The sequence below is a fragment of the Arctopsyche grandis genome, chromosome 4, assembly GCF_051622035.1.
Source record: "Arctopsyche grandis isolate Sample6627 chromosome 4, ASM5162203v2, whole genome shotgun sequence".
In the NCBI taxonomy this organism is placed as follows: Eukaryota; Metazoa; Arthropoda; class Insecta; order Trichoptera; family Hydropsychidae; genus Arctopsyche; species Arctopsyche grandis.
Genome location: NC_135358.1, coordinates 10,719,497 through 10,740,648, shown reverse-complemented (window position 1 = coordinate 10,740,648; position 21,152 = coordinate 10,719,497). Strand labels below are relative to the sequence as shown.

The 21,152-nt window shown below is 34.5% G+C and overlaps 2 protein-coding genes and 1 pseudogene across 2 annotated transcripts in view; 2 read left to right on the top strand and 1 right to left on the bottom strand.

Moving 5' to 3' along the window:
• Positions 1-21,152, top strand: part of LOC143910245 (zinc finger MYM-type protein 1-like) — a 727,250-nt gene that overhangs the window by 529,706 nt on the left and 176,392 nt on the right. The window lies entirely within an intron of this gene.
• On the top strand, positions 17,033-18,066 carry LOC143910283 (larval cuticle protein A2B-like). Its single transcript, XM_077428685.1, has 2 exons — positions 17,033-17,044; positions 17,533-18,066. Exons 1-2 carry the CDS (start codon positions 17,033-17,035, stop codon positions 18,064-18,066), a joined length of 546 nt encoding a protein of 181 aa, XP_077284811.1.
• Positions 20,336-20,923, bottom strand: LOC143910748 (cuticle protein pseudogene; annotated as a pseudogene).

The following is a 21,152-nucleotide window of genomic DNA, read 5'->3' as shown; positions in this document are numbered from 1 at the left end:
GTATTTTTTTTATGTATAATTGATGGGTGTATTATTTTCGTTGTGTATTGATTTGTGTTTAATTGTTATTTTGTTTTTTTTTGTGTTATGTTTTTGACCATTGTGGCGCTTTAGGAATTCCTGTTATGCCACAATGGTCTGTTTAGAATAAAATAAATAAATAATCATTGTCAATTCCTTCTCGCATGTCTACTTACATATATTCTCAAGTCGATTGCAAGCAATGATAATTAAACAAGTCTCTTTACCTTTCCAAGAGATTATCGAACATGTGTATTTAAAAATGGTATGTGGCAACGTATACACATATTCAAACGGTTAGTAGGTTAGTATTAGTTTGTCGCAGAGGAGCGTTTGGTCACCCTATTCTCGATATATAATAGTCAGTCGTACAGAGTGTCTGGCAGCGGTACAAATGCAGCTTAATGCGCAATGCATAAATAATACTTGTAATGACAAAGCTCACTGTCGCCCATTGTGCGGTGCTGGCTGCGGTCGTTGTGGTACATCCTCGGGTTTCGCCTATTTTCCCACTGTACCACATTACCACCAACGCATCATTTCGGTTCGAATTCGCCAAAAGACGTACGTTTACCGACATCATGCCCATCGCATGAACATTCAATTGGTGAATTTATTTATGTGTTTCCCATTATAAACATTTTCGAATGCCTATATCTAATCTAATACACACCGATCTCTAGTTAGTATATAGTAATATTCATAATCACAATATCCTTTCACCGATTTATTGAAAGCTTTTCTTTTGCTGTACTGTACGGTGAAAAGTTTACAATTCAAATTTCCTTCAGATTTTCCAACACATGGAAATGCTCGTGAATGTAATGTAAGTCATACATTTGTAACTTCGTGATTCATACAATAAAAGTAGAATATCTTACCATGTGCATATGTATGTGTAATGTACTTGAATAACACACGTGTAGTGCACATACATATGGTGATTTCATAAAGTTTGCAAATCATCCCCCCGATATGATATTCTAAACATATAAAGTGCGGTACGCGAAAAGCTGACAATTTGCAAAGCGACTGGGAAATATCATGTAAACCGCTTTGCATAACAGATCGCTTTTAAAATGCACTATTCAACAAAATGCATTATCGGTTTTCAATAAATCATGCGAGCTGGCCATTTGAGCTGGTCCTGGCGCAAACGGGCCGCATAATAATTTCACAATATTTTGATATACGTCGATCCGTGCATATGTGCTCCGCTTTTCAATCGTCATAATAATCGGACAAAGTGTGTACCGGATGCACAATTGCACATTTACTGAATAATCAAAAATATTATGTGTAAACCTTTTGGGTAGGAATTTTTAAAAATCCATATGCGATATACATACATATGTATGTATGTATGTACATATGTACATACATAATATGCACTCGGTTTTGATTAAATGAACACATGTATAATAAACAGATTTCAATAATTGTTAAAATTGATTTGACTTGCTTGACGATTTTAGTGCGAATGCATTTATAAAGATTCAACTTCGTCGTCAAATTAACAAATTTCAGAACAGTGTTTGACTGCGACCTTTTTATTTCCTGGTGAGATGGAACAAAAAAATAATCTTCACCCATCTTCTTCCTCGTTTGTTTAATGCTGAGCGTCGACATTCATTGATGTCACCAATTTGATGGACGATCCGCCTCCACTCCATCCGGTTCTGTGCCAAGTTGAAGGGAGCGTTAAGGAACGATCTCGTCAGTTCTTTGATCTAGTCTGACCATCTCTTGGGAGACCATCCTCTCGCTCTCTTTCCCTAAAGCGTTCCGGTGACTACCAGCCTCTCCAGACTCTCGACATTCTTCCTGGCCATATGGCCAAAGTAGGAAAGAACCCTTTTCCTACATCTTGTGGAGAGTCTCTCTGAGACTGCCAGCTCTTTTGTGTGTCTTGAGGTCCATGGTATGCGCAGCATCCGTCTCCATCACTAAATTTCATCAGACCTCTCTTTCAGGGTCCATGTCTCGATTCCATATATACATATGTATATATTTGCCCTATTAACATGCTAATTTGACACATGTGTACATATGTAACTCTAAACTTGTATCGTGCCTTTAATACTTTGATGTCTAAAGTAAACTTTCCCATCTTCAGTGTGCATACAAGGAAATTATTCATTTCTATACAATACATAATAAAATAATATATGTCATCACCATCATCATAATTTACAGTGATTCACCATATGTACATTGTTGAAATGATTGCCTTTAGCATATAGCGATAGGCTCATCCATCTCACAATTTTTCCTAATTTAATCCACCCATCTTCTTTGCGGTTTTCCTTTTACCCTTTTAAATTATTTCATTACAGCACTTATTTTGTCCACATTTTATCCATTCTTCTAGCTACGTGACCCGCTCATTGATATTTCAATCTCTTCACTAAATTCATTACCCTTGTCCCATATCTCCTTGTTATGCCGAGCATGCAGCGTTTCATGCTTCTTTGAGTGCATTGGACTTTTTGTAACATCTTGGAGTTCAATGCCCAAATTTCACATCCATACGTCATCACTGGCATAACACATTGATCAAAGATCTTTTTCTTCAGCCAAAGTGGCATTTTTAATTTAAAAACCGCATTAATTTGTCCAAATACATACATACGTACGTATGTAAGTATTATTAATCTTACAACAAGTACTTATTGTTACTGGAACCAGAAAACATCACCCAGTTTCGAATTATTTGTAATATTAATCCGCTCAATAAGCAACAGTAACAAAATCAACTTTTGACAGTGATCACATTAATCAAGAATTCAACACTTGAATGTCGCATTCACCCTTTAGGCGCTCCGCTCGAATAACCCCTCGACGACCGTGTCCCTAAGCGGTAAATAAATACCCTGTAAATGCCTCTTGATTATTCGGCTGATGGGGGTGCACTTGGACCGAATTTTAAGCCAAGGCTGTGCGCAAATCCGCGAGAGCGAACAGAGCCGACCGGTACTGGAATATGTGTACGAGTATATTCTACTGGGTGATTCAAAGAGTAAGCACAAATAATAACATTATTAAACTCGGCCACCCCACCCGAATTCGGAGTTAGTCGAATACAATAATGGGAGGGTGTGCTACTAGGGGTGAGAGACTCTACATGCGATTCGCCCCGGGGTGCCTCGCAATTTGGGATTGATCCTGGAACGTGGTGCGTTTCCAGTCGTCGGAAACTCCATCTAAACGTGTCGGTTCTAAGGGCGAATGTCGGTCGAATTGTTACAAGTAACAAACGCCTCTTCTTCGGCAAGTCGTCGTCAATTCTTCGGGGATAAACGTGAAGACCGCAATTTTGCACGTTAGCGTTTTGTGTGTCGTAAATACGAGTGTATTGTGTGTGCGCCCTAGTGTGTAGGATTCGCGATGATTACTGGTAACTTGCGAGACTTCTCCTCTGGGGGATTCTACGATGATTAAAACATCAAAGTACACATAACTCAGTTGAAAATGTTGTACGTTGTACACTCTTCTGAAAGTATCGAATAACGATTTCATTTGTACACTGTTGATGGAAGAGTAAAAATAAATTAAATCGGCATATAATTATCTTTATTGCATATAAAGACAAAACACCGCTAGGTAGAAGTAATGCGCAATGTTATCATCATATACATATAATAGCGCTATTTTGTGTGTCTGTGTGTGATAACGCTCGCCTTGCTATAATAGTCGTTTCGATTTGACATACATATATTTATGTACGTCACAGATAAAACACTACCAATAAAACGTACGAATATAATATGAACATAATAACAGACCAACAGAAAACTTCTATATATACTGTTTGCTACCAATGTTTCCTTTAAGGCAATAAGTCTATTGAACATTTATTTAATTAATTAATTTTTCCATTGTTGTTTTATATTGTTTATATGTAGGTAGCTGGGTATTTTTTATCACTTTTTTAATATTAAACAATTACATATAAATATTAAATTAAATATATTTAAAAGGTATTTGAAAAAAATACAACTGTGTGCGGATCGAACACAGGTCCGACACATTTTTTTTTATTTAATAACTTAATATGCCATAACCCCTGCGATGATATTTCATCGGGCAAAACACTAGTTCATTACAGATATGATGGACCGTTTTATCATATAATTGTCTTTACGATTGGAATTGATATGTCTTAATATCAAACCTGTAAAATGTTTATAGAAATTTCTATTATACATACATACATATGTAGATCAATTTCGCTTGTTCGAAAAAAAGTATAACTCTATCTAAACGTAGTCTAATGATAATAGGCATGAAATTGTAGAATAGAACATATTTTTCAAAATGTTTGGTTTCTTTGTATTAATTCGGGATTATGTTCTCGTTGAATTCATAATAAAAATGGATGGTTGAATTTTTATGGTTTTTAACATGACGGTTTTCTTTTATTTTTTTTTTGCGAAAATTTATTCGACATGCAGTAGTGTATTAATTTTCCACCGGAAACATCCACACTATGTATATAATGATTCGGTTGTGTTGTATCTTTGCTACGTGTACTACAATGGACAGACAATTGATAACTGGTGGATGTAACGAGGGACACGTGTCCCGACACACGGCTGACTGATATGCGCGACCAATTCAACTTTTGTCGTGCAACGAAATTAATCCACGTGAGATGACATCAATGTGACGTATAATTGAGCATGGCAAATATGAACGTTACGCCATTGCTTAGTTATCGAAAGCATCTGATTTAGAACTCTCCAGACACGTGTTCTGTTCTTATTTTGATTCAATTGAAAATTGATCATGTTTTGGATAATGTTCCTACTAGAGATAACGGGTTACTATAGGAGAATATATTTCCTTATATACTGCTATATTAGAACCACTACGTATTTTTTAAATATCCAATTTTCCAAATTGAAAAACAAAATTGATTTTCGAAGCACTAAACTATATGTATGTACATATGGTGTAATTATGTACCTAGGTTAAATATACCATTGTTCTCGAAATTAAAATCGAGAAATCTTGGTGCCTCCCCTCTCTCCCTCTTTATTTCATAAAATAATACAAACACATTTTTAAATGACAAAAATGTATTAATACTATATTATCAGAAAGCGGCATTTGTCGCAACTATTGCGCAAGATTCGCCGAACATATATTCAATATCAATTCTGTTGGCAAAAGTAGTGACTCTCCTATTGTATTTGCCGAACATTATTTCAATCATATAAATTCTGCTGGCTAAAGCAGTGGCTCTCCTATTGTATGTGATTTTATACATTTTGCGATTCTGTAAGAAAATTTTATACGATACTAGTTTGCTTATATGGTAAAAATTATATGGTAAAAAGTATATGGGTTTACCAACGTATTCAAAATGCATAGTTTTAAGGTGCCGTGTTTTAATTTACTCGGTCTTTTAAAACTTGTGCACAGATCCAACATATTGATCTTTCCAAACCATCTAAAATAGCACTTGGGAATTTCAATAATAAATAGGATGAATCGTATTTTGTCTTTTTATTTCTACTTCCTTGTTTCCTGTCGCTTATATTCCTTCTATCTTTACTTGTATTACGGTCAGTATCTTCATTATTAGTGGATTTCCTTTTATAACCAGTCAAATATTACGCGCGATTCGGGAATAGATTTTAGTCTTTACGTTTTGACAGTTTGTTTATAACTTTATAAGTATATATTATTTTGTTTAATTTTGTTATGTATAAACCCTTTGTACATATTACATAGTTCGCACCCCGCAGGGAAGCGCGCTTCGCAGTTTGGAAATCGCTGTTTTAGAGTAACTGATTAAATATAAGTACACAAGCGCTGCCAAATGGACAAAGGATTTAATTGATAATTTATTATATGTAAAGAATACGGATTCTGATGTCTCGTTTTTTTTTGATTCCCGAGACTCAAGTTGAAAAGACGTTGAAAAAAATTTGTGTACAAAGAAAAATCAACTCATTATTTGTGGAAAAACATAGATGTATATGTACATGTACATATAATCATACTTACATATAATATATAAATTTATGGAAATAAAATATTATTACAATATGTACTTTCGTACATTTAACAATTATAAAAAAACATGTTAAACGATTTTAACTAGTCGTATATAATTTTATGATATAAACACTATGTAATTGTAAATTTATAATATGAAAAGAAGAATAATTTACTATCGCAGAGCAAAACAACTTTTTAAAAATACCAAAACATTTAAAGACGAATCAGAAAGCCTATTTCTTATTTTTGTGACAAATATGCTTGATTTTTGATTTTTAAATGCTTTTTATTATTACGAAATTATGTTCACAATACATCTTATATCTATTTTAATAGCTACTGATCTACTGATCATTTTCTATTTTACAATTTAATTTAATTTGGTTATTAATCACAGTATTATATTATTCTAATGTTAATCTAAAACATAATAGGAAAAAGAGCTCAATAGCCTATTTACAATCCTTACAAATATGCTTACCGTAGAAACTACTCGTACACTTTCTCTCGACGAATAGGTTTAATTGCACTGTTCGACAAATGACGACTTTTTTTTTGGTTCAGAGACGAGATATGACTTTTCTTATAGAAATATGCCCAGTGAACACGAATCTGGTAATAAAAAATGTTGATTGGCTCGAGATTCGGAGATATATGTGTTTTATAAATCGCGCGATTTTTCTATATCTTGGTGTTGTTTGGTCGATGTCTCAAAATCTGTCAATTTCCTGTTCAAAATGAATATTGGAATCTATAGTCGGGTATTTTATCTTCCATTTGTAGTACTTTTCGGCTTTCAAATCTTTCTAAGTAGTCATCTAGCTCAAATCAAAAGTCAAAAGTACGTATTTTCACTTGGGATTTTTTTCCACTGTTAATACTATTTTATATTGAGTTTTTTCTATTGAAACTGAATCTCGAGCCAATTAACATTTTTTACTACCAGATTCGTGTTTACTGGGCATAGATCTATAAGAAAAGTCATATCTCGTCTCTGAACCATTTTTCGTGTCGAACAGTGTTGTTAGCAAAGATTTATATAGACGATTCAGGTTGTGTGTTGTTAATTATAAAAATTAAAATTCCTTTTTTTGCATCCTTCATTATCCAACGTTGACATTTTCTGGTGGTTCAGTAATTCATTGTTTGATTCTTATTCAATCGACGCATCTATGAGATTGCAATCAGCATTCTCTTCCAACAATTCTTCACCATTGATTATATATTGATTATATCACAATTTTTTTGAGACAACTTGAAAAATAGTTAACTTTAAACAAAACAAACACGTGCAATTCATATGCGCCAAAAAGAAGTGTTGTTAAATATATGTATACTTCCTCTCTTGCTATTTTTATTTCGTTTTATGTGATATTTTACAAGCTACGGAAAAACATTTTATTGCAAAGACGACATAGTCCCTCATTGAATCGTAACTTTTTAAGACCGAACATTCAAAATCGACTGCAAAATCGCTCAAAGGGTTAAATGCGACATCGCTGTATTGCGGTGGCGGTGTAATTAGTGTCGCCGAATCGCAACTGTATCGAGCGACTTTCGGCACAATGCAACAATGCATACAATAGTTGGGTCTCCTGGTGCAACAGAATAGACAGACGTCGAATCGGATGCAATTAAATAAGCACCGCTTCGGTTGCTGCCACACTGTTTACACACAGGCTCGCAACAACAAAGAACACGCATACACACACACACACAGTCGATAGATTCGCGAAAGCTATGCACTGTACCAATTTCCTTTTTGAGCTTCGAATGTGTGAATGTGTCTGTTGGTTCCGTTCAAAAGTTGAATAAAATATTTCTCTGGGTTTGATACTATTATAATATGTATGTATGTATGTATGTATGTAGGTGTTTCGTGAAAGGTAGAATCTGCATACATATAATCTGTCTCTGATGCCGGAAGGAGGCGATTGGGATCCTCGGCAGAGGTAGTATAAGCCCATCATCACCATGGATGCCGTGAAATATATAGTGTTCTTGTCCCTTGTGTCCTCAAAGCCTCATCACAGCGCATTCAAGCAAATACTGAATGACGAATCGTTAAGATTCACAAGCTCGTGTCTGTCTGCACAATATGAGTAATTTATGTCTGCGAATATTTATGCAGGTTGATTTTTTTAGCTCGATCAGAATCGATTTTCATTTCTTTTTTATTTAAATATTGAAGTTGAATTAATTGCTCATGTTTGTCGGTAGGTTTTTATAATTATTGTATTAAGTTCATTCCTTACTATTTATCGACGTATTTAATTTAATTCTTACTTTAATTTGTATAATATATTTTTGTTGTCGTTTTATGTACATATTTATGTAATTTTTTTTCATTTTTATGATTTAATTTCATTTTCGTAATGCTAATTTTATCAAAAATTTTAACTACATCTATCGGTTATTTCTATAACTAACCGTACGTTGCAAAGAAAATCTTCGAAAGATTACGCTCACTAACTAGTTGACGTCTGACAAAATAATTATTTTTATGTATTAGTTTCGATTTTATTTTTCTAATAATTAAAATAACATTTTAGGATTATACATATGTATGTATATGTATCTTTCGGATTGATTAGGAAAAAAATACATATATTTTAGATGTTTCCAAAGTTTAAAAAAATCTAAAATTAGAAAGATGTACAATTTGCATAAATCCATAAATAATATTGCTTTTTAATTAAAAAAATCATTATGACGCCTTATTTATAACACACATTTCCCAAACGTTCTACGAATACACCAATAAAAATTTATCTACATGTATGTATGTATAGTAAAACACGAGTATGCAGTATGTCACTAGAAAGTAAAATGATATCCTATATATTATACATACGGTTGATAATGTTTTTTGTTGCGAAAAGCTTTTGAAACGTGAAAAAATTTATAATTGCCCTAGTTCGTTTATGGTCAGTAGGTGGGTCGAAAGTTTATCGTTTGATTAATAAGGAACTTTGTGAACCACCATACATAATCGTATGTAACAAGTTTTATACCATAGGGAATGATTAGAGCGCTGAAAATTTTTTCAAGCATAAAATATACTAATATTTATGTCTATCATATATAGTTTTTTTTTATATAGAAAATTATGCAAATAATGTAATAACATGTATATTAAACCCTTGTAGGGGTGAAATAAAAAATACATAAAATTATTGATAATATCATCTGTTCGAAAAATGTCACTAGGGGTCGTAAACGGTTGAATTTATATTTTCATAGGTATAGCATTCAATCGGAGGGATAGAATTTGTCAATACAATTTTGGCAGTCGGAGTCCCCGGTAGTCGCCACGTTGCAAACAATCCCGTCACACAAACTGGAAATGACAACCCTTCAACACGGTGCTTTGTAATTTAGACTTTTATCCCGAAACTATAATCGCGGGTTAGGAGCATTTGGCAAAAGGCAGGGGCGCTCAACTGCGACGTGCCGTTGCGCAAACGACCGCGTCGTACCACAAAGGATGCGCAAATCAACTGCAATGTGCACAAAAGCACTAGTTCATATACATACATATATTTATGCATATGTATGTATGTATATGCACATGTAGTCTAATCTAATATAAAGTTTAGCTACTCTCCTACACCCCCATCCTCCCCCTTTGTAGTTTTGTCCGTGTAGCCCAAGGCGTATGATATCAAATGGCCAAAACTCAGTTATTCTTTAGCGCCACTGGTGCCGACAAATGGCTACCGTAAACCAATCGAGTTATCTGTTATTATCGTCACTTACCCTTCTTTCATCCCTTCTGTTGTAGCACTTTCGTAGCAGTCATCGTAAATATTATTTGTCCATACATAAAATATTTATAAGGCGGCGTGCGATGAATCAAACTTGAACTTGCAAAAAATGAATCAAATTCGAATTTATGTGTACCCCCGAATTTGATTGACTTTATGTTGATCCTTTACATTCGGCGACAACATTTTATCGAAAAAAAGACGTATCAGCTTTGATTCATTAGGAATACAACTATTTTTCAAATGTTTTCTATCAGTCAATTAAAAATGCTAAAAATATGCATTGCGTGAATCAATTGTAAAATTTTGGAAAGAAAATATTTTCTAAACAAGATAAATCTAAAATAATAAAAAGAGGAAGCATATAAAGGGGCGTACCATTTCGGATCGACTAAAAATTTTTGACGAAAAGTTAACAACGTAACGATTAACATTTAACCAAAGTTGTGGAGTCGGAGTCGTAAAAAAAAAAGCGACTACGACTCCTTTTTATTATTTTTTTTTTGATTAATAGTATTACGGTTTTTCTCAATTAAAGTCTCCAATTTTATTGAAGTAAAGCCACCAATAAATTTATATCTAATATTTAAAAATCATGATTTTAAATTACATTATAAATAAAATCGTTGAATTGCATGTATTTTGATGCTTTGTGGCCAAAACCGAGTGTTTCCTCGGTCTAATCCTTTTTATTTATTCTCATTTTTACTCTCATTTTTCGCATTGATTTATTTGTATATGAAATTAAGACACATTGTATGTATGTACACTACAAATCTATGTACTTACTTTAGTTTACATTGAAAATTATTTTTATTACTAACAATTTTATACGTTGGCAAGAAAAAACGATCTTACTAAAATCGTTCAAGTTGGAATCGGAGTTTGGAGTCGCAGTCGTAGTCGACATCGGTAAATTTTGAACCGACTCCACAGATCTATGAACATTTAACTAACCAAAGAAAAGATTTATGTAGGGTGATGGGATTAGCTGCGTTCTAATTATCTCCAAAGTACATAAACACACACACACATACATTTTTTTAAAACCACGAATTCCCTGATCAGAGATCAGAGATAGGAAGTACAGAACAATCAAAATTTTGAAGTCGAATCACAAAACTAAATATATTGATTCTGATATGAATAAATTAAAATTATCGTAAAATTTAGTTACATATTCTCATATAATTACAAACAGGCGATATTTGTACCTGTTTTGATATAGTGATTATAAAATAGTTCGTAAACAATATTGATAAATCGCATAAGAAATAAGATCAAGGTTTCAATTGCATATGTTATGTCATACAAGTATGTACGGATTTTTTTGGACCTCTAAAAACGACCTACGATAATACAGAATTGTGAATTAATTAACATTCGACAAAAAAGTATTTGGGTCAAATTTATAGGCGGTGGTATTATGTGACATCAAATAACTAGACGACTTTTTACGTAACATTTTTCAATGTACCTACTCGCGTGCCGCTCAACCGTAGCTCGAAGGTAACTTCCGAGTTGAGATTTATTTGCATTATGTTAATAACGGATAGCGAAAGCGTTGGGCAATTGAATTAAAATTTGATATGGATTAGTGCCACATCATTTGTGCAGGATAAATCATAGATGACATTGCGAAACAATAGGAGTATTTTCCTTGTTGGAAATGTTGTCTCGATTCACTTTCAATTATGACGAAAAGAAATTCTATATATATCGCGATATCGGCTACTAGATCAAATTATCGAGTTGCTCTCGTATTTATTCCGTATTGCGCAATGTGAAATTGCGCAAATTATTGCAATAGTTTTAATTCGTATCACCTGCCTTCGATAATAGCACCCTTCTTGCCATAATCTGTCGGATGAAAAATATTTTGATTGATATTGACAGCAAATTTATAAACAAAAATAAATATACCGTCGATATAATAGCAGAAAGCTTTAAGCCAAAAATATTTGTTTTGAGAAAATCAAGAAGTTTGAAGCTCTCTATTTTGTGACCTAAATTATTATTCATGTTTTGACAACAAATTAAAAAAATCAACGTTTTCTGCCATTATACCGAAGATACATATTATAGATTTACATTTCTTTGGTTTGATTACTTTATAAGTACATTACTTTTGTTTTATTTTTATTGTTTTATATCAAAGCCCGCTTTAAAGGTCAAATAATTCGAACCTTGAAGCCCTCAACATGAGGCCACTCCAACGAATACAGTCTGAGAGAGCCTTTCATTAGAAAACGAGACGGTTGTCCAGCAATATTGCACAAGAAAAACCGCACATCACTGCTCTACATACATACGTATAAAAACCACAATGTACCTACATATGTATAAGTACAAAATAAACATGAATACGTATGTACATGCGTTAGGAGTTAATAATTGAAATGTGCGGTGCGAATAAACGCACGCTTCAAGCTTTATTTTATTAATTATTCATACATAATTAAGTTTGTGGGATGAGTAAAGAGAATGAAATGGCAAATTAGCGGGTCATGTAGCTAAAAGAATGGACGATAAACGGTCGAAAGAAGTGCTCAAATGATGCCTGAGAGAATTGAAAAGGTGCAAGGAAAGCCACAGGGGAAGAAATTAGAAAAAAATGGGATGGTATGGATGAGAGTTGCCCAAAACAGACGAATGAAAGTGTTTTGGAGAGGCCTTCATCCAGCAGTGGTTGGCTATATATTTTTCCGTTCAAGATGATTTCGTACATTGATTATTCCAAACTTATTTTTAAGATTATGCCTACATATATATATATATATATATAAATATATATATATATATATATATATATATATATATATATATATATATATATATATATATATATATATATATATATATATATACTACCATACACATGTCGTAATTCTATAATTTAAAAGTTATAAATAATGTAAACAAAAGAAAAGTACATATACATATACACATATATATATATATATATATATATATATATATATATATATATATATATATATATATATATATATATATATATATATATATATATATATATATGGAGTTCGGTCTTTCGTGTCATGCGGGGAAGACGTGCTTCTGCGTTCTTCCCGCTATTACTCGCTTAAACCCGGCTATTGCACGAAATTTAATCTAAAAATTTAACCATCTAATCACTTATTTTACTAATTGCATCCTAGTATAATTTAAGTGTAAAAATAAACAGACGATCGGCCGTTAACAGCGTTTTTAATATCAGTGATTGCGAAAAATTTTGTGTTAATTTTGTGTCAGTTACAAAAGCGTATACGAACGAGATACATCTCCCTACCTGAATACAAAAAAATAAGGGTCGCCAGTCAAAATTCGGTCCCACAGAAGCAATAAATCTTCCACATAATTGCTTTCAGACAAAAATTTTTAACGAACTTTACTTAATAGAATAATAGCAAACAGAAACGGTGTTTCCCAACTGTCTAATAGTTCTTTTTCATATTTAATTTATATTAAAGTAATTCGTGTAATTTTATATTCTTTACTAAATTTATTATTAAAATATTAAATTGCAAACCGCACTCACATATATAAATCCGTTGTCTCCAAAGAGGCGTCTCACGATAAAGATCTGTAAAAAAGTAGTATAACAATTGCTAATCTATTATTATCATAACTAACTACTTTCACTTACAAAGTAACCCTGTTAAATGGCATGTAATAACTCATAAGTGATCCAAGTGATACCTAGGATGACTATCTGTCAAAGCTGACCACAGAGAAGAGTCTATGGCGGTAAGAACTCACTCCTTGAATGGAAATCTCTCTCAAGTACCGCCTTTTTCTCAACACATCTTGGATAAATGCGAGAAAAATAATATCCAAACCTCCAACAAGGTAAGAGTGACGATGGATGATAGCTTAGCTAATAGAAACCTGTATTTAGCCACGTACAATGTAAGAACGTTATCGAGTGAAGGAAGTGTGCTTGCATTAGAGAATGAATTAGAAAATATCAAATGGGATATAATAGGACTTAGTGAAGTAAGACGAAAACAGCAAAACCAAATAATCCTAAAAAGTGGTAACTGTCTCTACTGGAGAGGGCTACCAAATGGTAGAATAGGAGGAGTAGGGTTTCTTATCAATAAGAGAATAGAAAGAAATATTATAGAAATAAGCGACATATCGGAACGTATATGCTATATAGTATTAAGAATCTCGAGCAGGTACACTTGTCAAATCTTCCAAGTGTACGCCCCCACATCTAGCCACCCAGACGAGGAAATAGAAGACTTCTACGAAAAAATACAGGACGCATACGATAATAGCCGTCACCACTTTAAAATAATCATGGGCGACTTTAACGCAAAAATAGGACAAAAGGCAAATACTGAAAGAGCAGTAGGCAATTTTGGTACCGGCCAAAGAAACGACAGAGGCGATCGCCTCATAGAATTCGCAGAACACAACAGGCTCTTTATCACTAATTCATTTTTCAGGAAAAACACCAACAATAAGTGGACTTGGGAGAGTCCTAAAGGAGACAGAAACGAGATCGATTTCATCCTAACAAATGCCCTGCACTCCGTTAAAGACGTTAGTGTTTTAAGTAAAGTAGATATAGGTAGCGATCACAGATTAGTCCGTGCCAAGATGGCCATTAATATAAATTGCGAACGTAGGAAATTAATAAAAGGATGCAGTAACTCTCCAGATTTCGCTCAACTAAGGTCTAGGAAAAAGGAATTCGAACTCGAACTTGGAAATCGATACGGGAAATTAAACCCAGAAGCAGACATCGAGGAATTGAACACTGTAATTAGTTCGGTTCTAACCTCAACAGGTAAGAAATTAGGTGGATTCAGGAAACAGATTAAATTAAGCAAAATTTCAGCGGAAACAAAAAACCTAATTAAGCATAAAAGGAATTTAGATAGGGATAATAATAAGCAAGAATACAATCTAGTAAATAAGGAAATTAAAAAGAGAATAGTCAGGGATGTCAGGGATTTTAACAGCAAGCTAATAGAAAATACCATTAAGAATAACCGTAGCCTGAAAAAGTGCAAACAGGATCTTTTCTTAGGCAAAAACCAAATGATCGCAATCAGATCAGAGAGCGGAGTAATAATTAGGAATAGAGAAGAAATCATAGACAGAGTTTACACGTTCTATGCAAAACTATACGAGAACGACAACGGCCAATTCCCCGCTCTGGAATCGACACACGGCCAAAGGGTTCCTGCAGTATTGCCTAGCGAAGTAGAGGCCGCGCTAAAAACTGCAAAGAACGGTAAAACCCCAGGGGAAGATAATATTCCCATTGACTTACTAAAATGTGGCGGCCCCCCCCTAATTAATATCTTAGCTAGGCTTTTCAGCAAATGCATCCAGAACCAAGTTATACCAGAAGGATGGAATAACGCAACTATCATTTTAATACACAAAAAAGGCGACAAAAGCGATATCAAGAACTACCGACCCATTAGTCTACTTTCAGCGGTCTACAAGCTCTTCACGAAGGTTATTACAGAAAGGCTGAAGAATATCCTCGACGAGAACCAACCTATAGAGCAGGCAGGGTTTAGGGCAAATTTCAGCACAATGGACCACCTCCAAGTAGTTGGCGAACTAATCGAGCGCGCCAACGAATATCAACGGCCATTGTGCCTAGGTTTCGTCGATTATGAGAAAGCCTTCGATACAGTTAGTCATAATGCAGTACTTAACGCTCTAAAAACACAGGGAGTGCCGGAACCCTATGTGGGACTGTTAGCTGCAATATATAAGAATGCCACAGCTTCGGTTAAAATTTTTTCAGGTACAGATAGATTTAGCATAGGAAAAGGAGTAAGACAAGGAGATACAATCTCGCCCAAGTTATTCAATGCGGTGCTTGAGGGAGTTTTCAGGAAATTGGATTGGGATACAGCCGGAGTAAGCATCAATGGTCGCTTTTTGAGTCACCTTCGGTTCGCAGACGATATAGTTTTAGTAGCTCGTGATTCAGCTGACCTACTTATCAGACTAACACAGCTGGACAGGGAAAGTAGAAAAGTAGGATTAAAAATTAACGTAGATAAGACTAAACTAATGTTCAATAGTTATTGCATGCCTGATAGCATCCCCTTAGATGATAAACCAGTAGAAGTAGTAAATAATTATTTATATTTAGGTCAAATAATTGACATGTCTGGTAGTAAAAATGAAGAGATAAAGAGACGTATGAAATTAGGGTGGAGTGCATTTGGACGGATGAATGCTGTTTTTAAATCAAAAATGCCACTCTGCCTGAAGAAAAGGATCTTTGATCAATGCGTTTTGCCAGTGATGACGTATGGATGTGAAACTTGGACACTGAACGCCAAGATGCAAAATAAAATCCAATGCACTCAAAGAAGTATGGAACGCTGTATGCTTGGCATAACGAGGAAAGACAGGAAGCGGAACACGTGGGTGAGAAATATGACAAGGGTAGTGGACATAGTGGATAGAGTGAAGAGATTGAAATGGCAATGGGCGGGTCACGTAGCTAGGAGGATGGACGAAAGGTGGACAAAAGAAGTGCTTGAATGGTACCCGAGAGAAGGCAAAAGAGTAAAAGGAAGACCGCAAGGAAGATGGGTGAACGAAATTAGGAAAATGTGCGGAATGAGATGGATGAGTGTTGCGCAAAACAGAGACGAGTGGAAGCGTGTTGGAGAGGCCTTCATCCAGCAGTGGATGGCGAATGGCTGTAAATGATGATGATGATGATGATATATATATATATATATATATATATATATATATATATATATATATCAGTTTGAACGGAAAATCGATTTGGAAATCCATACATATCATTGTCAATCTTTTTCACTTTTTAATTGCATCAACATATTATTCAAGTATGTATTACGTATCGAGTTCACTTTTGATTTACTGTGCCGAATTGTCGAGGTATGCCCTTAAACCGGTCCTTCGGCTCGTAAACATGCTCGAATTAAGGTTTCACCGTTTATACTTTTAAATATAATTAAACGGCAGTGTTACTATGGGCGTGCTGCGGTTCGACAAAAAAGGCCGAAACAAGGCCAAGGATAAATTTGCGGTCCCAAAAACAACGTATTGTTGACCCGAGGAAAAGTGTCGAGAATTCGACGTGTAGGTCAACCAGAGAGTGTTGTTTCCAGAGCGACTATATAAACCCGGTATTCACTTCTACATTTATCAGTTCACTACCGTTCGCAGAGTCAACAACCCACAAACAATCAAAAATGGCATTCAAGGTATATACACCACACGATACGACTCTACAACTTTTATCTGAGAATATTTGATCGATATAATTATTTAAAATATTCCACTTTACAAATTTATTTAATAAATGCTTTCAAATACAATACTGTCTTACAATATACTTAAAAAAATTGGTATTCTTTCTTTAAATCTCACATTTGCTCACTAAAAAAAAGCCAAATAATATTTTAAACTTTTATTTTATATTAATTTTTCAATTTTAATATTATAAAGTATATCAGTTCAAAACGGTAACAAATTATATGTGACGTCAGAGTGACCAAAGTCAGAGAGGACTCGGTATGAGTGCGCTCGTATAGTGTCAACCTGGTATTAGTTTGATTTCACGTACAAACTAATGTAACTTAATATTCCGATTCAAATAATTTCGGAAGTTTTAAAATTGATCAATACACACAATTAAAGGCTACGGATAAAACACTAGGATGTTATATTTAAAGAGCATTTTCTTTTTTAGTTCGTCGCTTTGGCTTGCCTCGTGGCTGCCGCCCAAGCTGGAATCATCGCTCCAGTGGCTCACTATGGTGCCCCCATCGCCCACCATGCTGCCCCAATTGCCCACTATGCTGCCCCAATTGCCCACCATGTAGCCCCAGCTCACTATGAACAATACGCCGATGCCCCAGCTGAATACAACTTTGAATACTCCGTCCATGATGAGCACACCGGTGACATCAAGAGCCAGAAGGAAGTCCGTCATGGAGATGCCGTCCAAGGATCTTACTCCTTGGTTGAACCTGATGGCACCCAACGTATCGTAGAATACACCGCTGATGACCACAATGGTTTCAACGCAGTCGTCCACCGTCAACCATCCCAACACGCTGTTGCCTACAAACCCGTAGTCAAGGTAGCTGCCCCAATTGCCCACTATGCTGCTCCAGCTCACTATGCTGCTGCCCCAGTTGCTCACTATGCTGCTGCCCCAGTTGCCCACTATGCTGCCCCCGCTCACTATGCTGCCCCCGCTCATGGCTACTACCATCATTAGGAACCTAACTGTTGATAATGTGAACCCTATTTATTTGATTAGTTAATACTGTAAATAAATTATCATTTAAAATCTACTCGAATTATTTTATTCAAGTTATCAGTCACCTTTATACATACATTTTGTATGATATATGAATCACAGCGTTTCATTGATGCTGTGAGAATAAGAGTGTGCCACACATTTTGATTGCGATTTTGAACAAATTTGATTATGAAAGTTGAAACGTACAATTACATATATACGTACGTCACTCAGAAATGATATATTATTATTCAGTGGGTGTTTCAGGCGCGTTTCGTAACAATGCAAATGACTCCGATATTCATGTTTAATAATAAAATGTCAAACGATGATGATAAATCGACAGTAACACTTTGTAACAATTATATTCACACTGATGATCCTTAAAATGACTGATGGTCCTTAAAATGTATACTGTTTTAACTTTATACTACCTGTGGCGCCTATTTTTACCAAGTGATAGACCATTTAGGTTGGACTATTTGACAATGTGCTATTCTAATGAAATATGTATATCTTTTTATAGCTGTTTTGTCTATATATTTTTTTAATTACTATTGCCAATATGATATTTGCCAATATTCTATATCGTAGTCGCGCTCTTCAAAAACGGGCCTAAAGGTGCAAAAAGCATCCTAAATATGTCATGCGATGCGACAGGGTTTACTTCTTAATTTGGACTAATGAAACGTTTACCAGTTAACGTTAATTTTTAATATATCAATGGTTAGCGTGTAATGCTGTTAATTTTGTGGTGAGGGGTTGAATCCCTGGTTGTACTGCTGGCCAGACCTTGAATAAGTTACTCCAAGGTTGATCGTTTCCTGTCAGAGTTTGCGAATTTATCCGATTTCGTTGAAACGGTTCCAAAAAGTTAGCAACCCTGACCTATTTCCCTCATTCCAATTCATCTCGAACCCGTTTATTTATAAAATGCTGTAAATGTATTCATAAATATGTACATATACATAGCTTAGAATTTTTCCTGCACGAATTTTTCCAGAATTTTTCATCACGTCAAAATAATAAAATTTTGAAATCACATTTGAACTTATTTTATGATCAATTTGGATATCAAGATAGTATGGAAAACCGACGATAGTTCCGGTGTCTATTATATTGCATCGGTATTTCAATAATCCTTATAACTATCACTAACATATACGTATGTATGTAGGTATATGCTTGATTGAGGAAAATTGTAGGCAATTAAGGAATACATATATGTATGTAGGTACTGATGTATGAACTAAATACCATAATATTTAATGTGCCCCAAAACGATTTTATTTTATAGACTTTTTACCACATAACTTCCTTAAGAGTTACATATGTATATTACGTTTGGTAATATTACTTTCGCAACTTAAGCATTTCATAAAATTTTCTTCAAATCTAGGGTTTCTTATCTTATTTATGTCTTAAATTACATAAATATGCGGAGTAAAAGAACGTGCTTAATATTAAACTGAGTTTATTTTAAATATCCTGGAAGTATTTTTTTATTTTGAGCCCTTATACGCTCAAGACTTGGGGATGCTTTTTTTAATAAAGAGATCATTGCATCTTAGAGAAAAATATCTCTTTTCTATTTTTAATATGTGGTATAGCAAGTGGTATAACACTTCCTATATTTGATTTTTTTTTTTTCAATTTATGTAATACTAACATTAGAATATTTCTCCAATAATACAAAGATATTATGTATCTGTGTTACCTATAATGGTCACGATCTGGAAAATTTGCATCAATTGATTCAGTACTTAACATTACTTAATATACATACATATATAGTCGGATTAATATATGTAGATATTTTCATTCATCCTAAATTTAATAAATATGCTATTACTACCTTATATCTATACTTTTTATTTATTCCTTTAGCATATAATTTACTTATTCTAATAATTCAAATTAGGCTTTCAACGATTTCTTTATTGCCAATTTACACAATTAGTTAATGATACAAATTCAGTATTTGTATGAGATATATTTTGATCAAAGATTCCGTTTTCTTTAAACGATGATTGTTTTGTATAAACGGTAACAATATTTATGTATGTATACATTATATATTGAGATGATGATATTATTTAAGATGTAATGTGTTGGAAAATGTGATAGGGAAAAATGGCAATGATGAATAATAGATTTGGATTAACTTTGAAATAATTTATTTACAATATTAGCTACTTAATACTAAAATTCGCAATGGTCGACAAACAATTCATATTGTTATCATCTAATGATGGTAATAAGAAGCGACGGGAGCAGCATGTGCGTATCCTCCGTATACGGGAGCAGCAGCTACGTGAGCAACTGGGGCAGCATAGTGGGCAACTGGGGCAGCAGCATAGTGAGCTGGAGCAGCATAGTGAGCTGGAGCAGCATAGTGGGCAATTGGGGCAGCTACCTTGACTACGGGTTTGTAGGCAACAGCGTGTTGGGATGGTTGACGGTGGACGACTGCGTTGAAACCATTGTGGTCATCAGCGGTGTATTCTACGATACGTTGGGTGCCATCAGGTTCAACCAAGGAGTAAGATCCTTGGACGGCATCTCCATGACGGACTTCCTTCTGGCTCTTGATGTCACCGGTGTGCTCATCATGGACGGAGTATTCGAAGTTGTATTCAGCTGGGGCATCGGCGTATTGTTCATAGTGAGCTGGGGCAATTTGGTGGGCAATTGGGGCAGCATAGTGGGCTACGGGAGCTGCATAGTGGGCTACGGGAGCTGCGTAGTGAGCTGGAGCAGCATAGTGGGCTACTGGAGCGATGACTCCAGCCTGGGCTACTGCTACGAGGCAGGCCAATGCGAAGAACTGAAATAAACATAATAATTAATTTATTATATAATGCTAAATTCATATTGCTGTCGTAATCCAATTTTAAAACTGCCAAAATAATTTGAATCGGAATATTAAGTTACATTAAATTATACGTGAAAACAAACTAATACCGGGTTAACACTATACGAGCGCACTCAGATCGTTACGTATTTCATCGTTTGTAAGTCACATATATGTACTTTGAACTGACCGTTTGGAACTGATATAT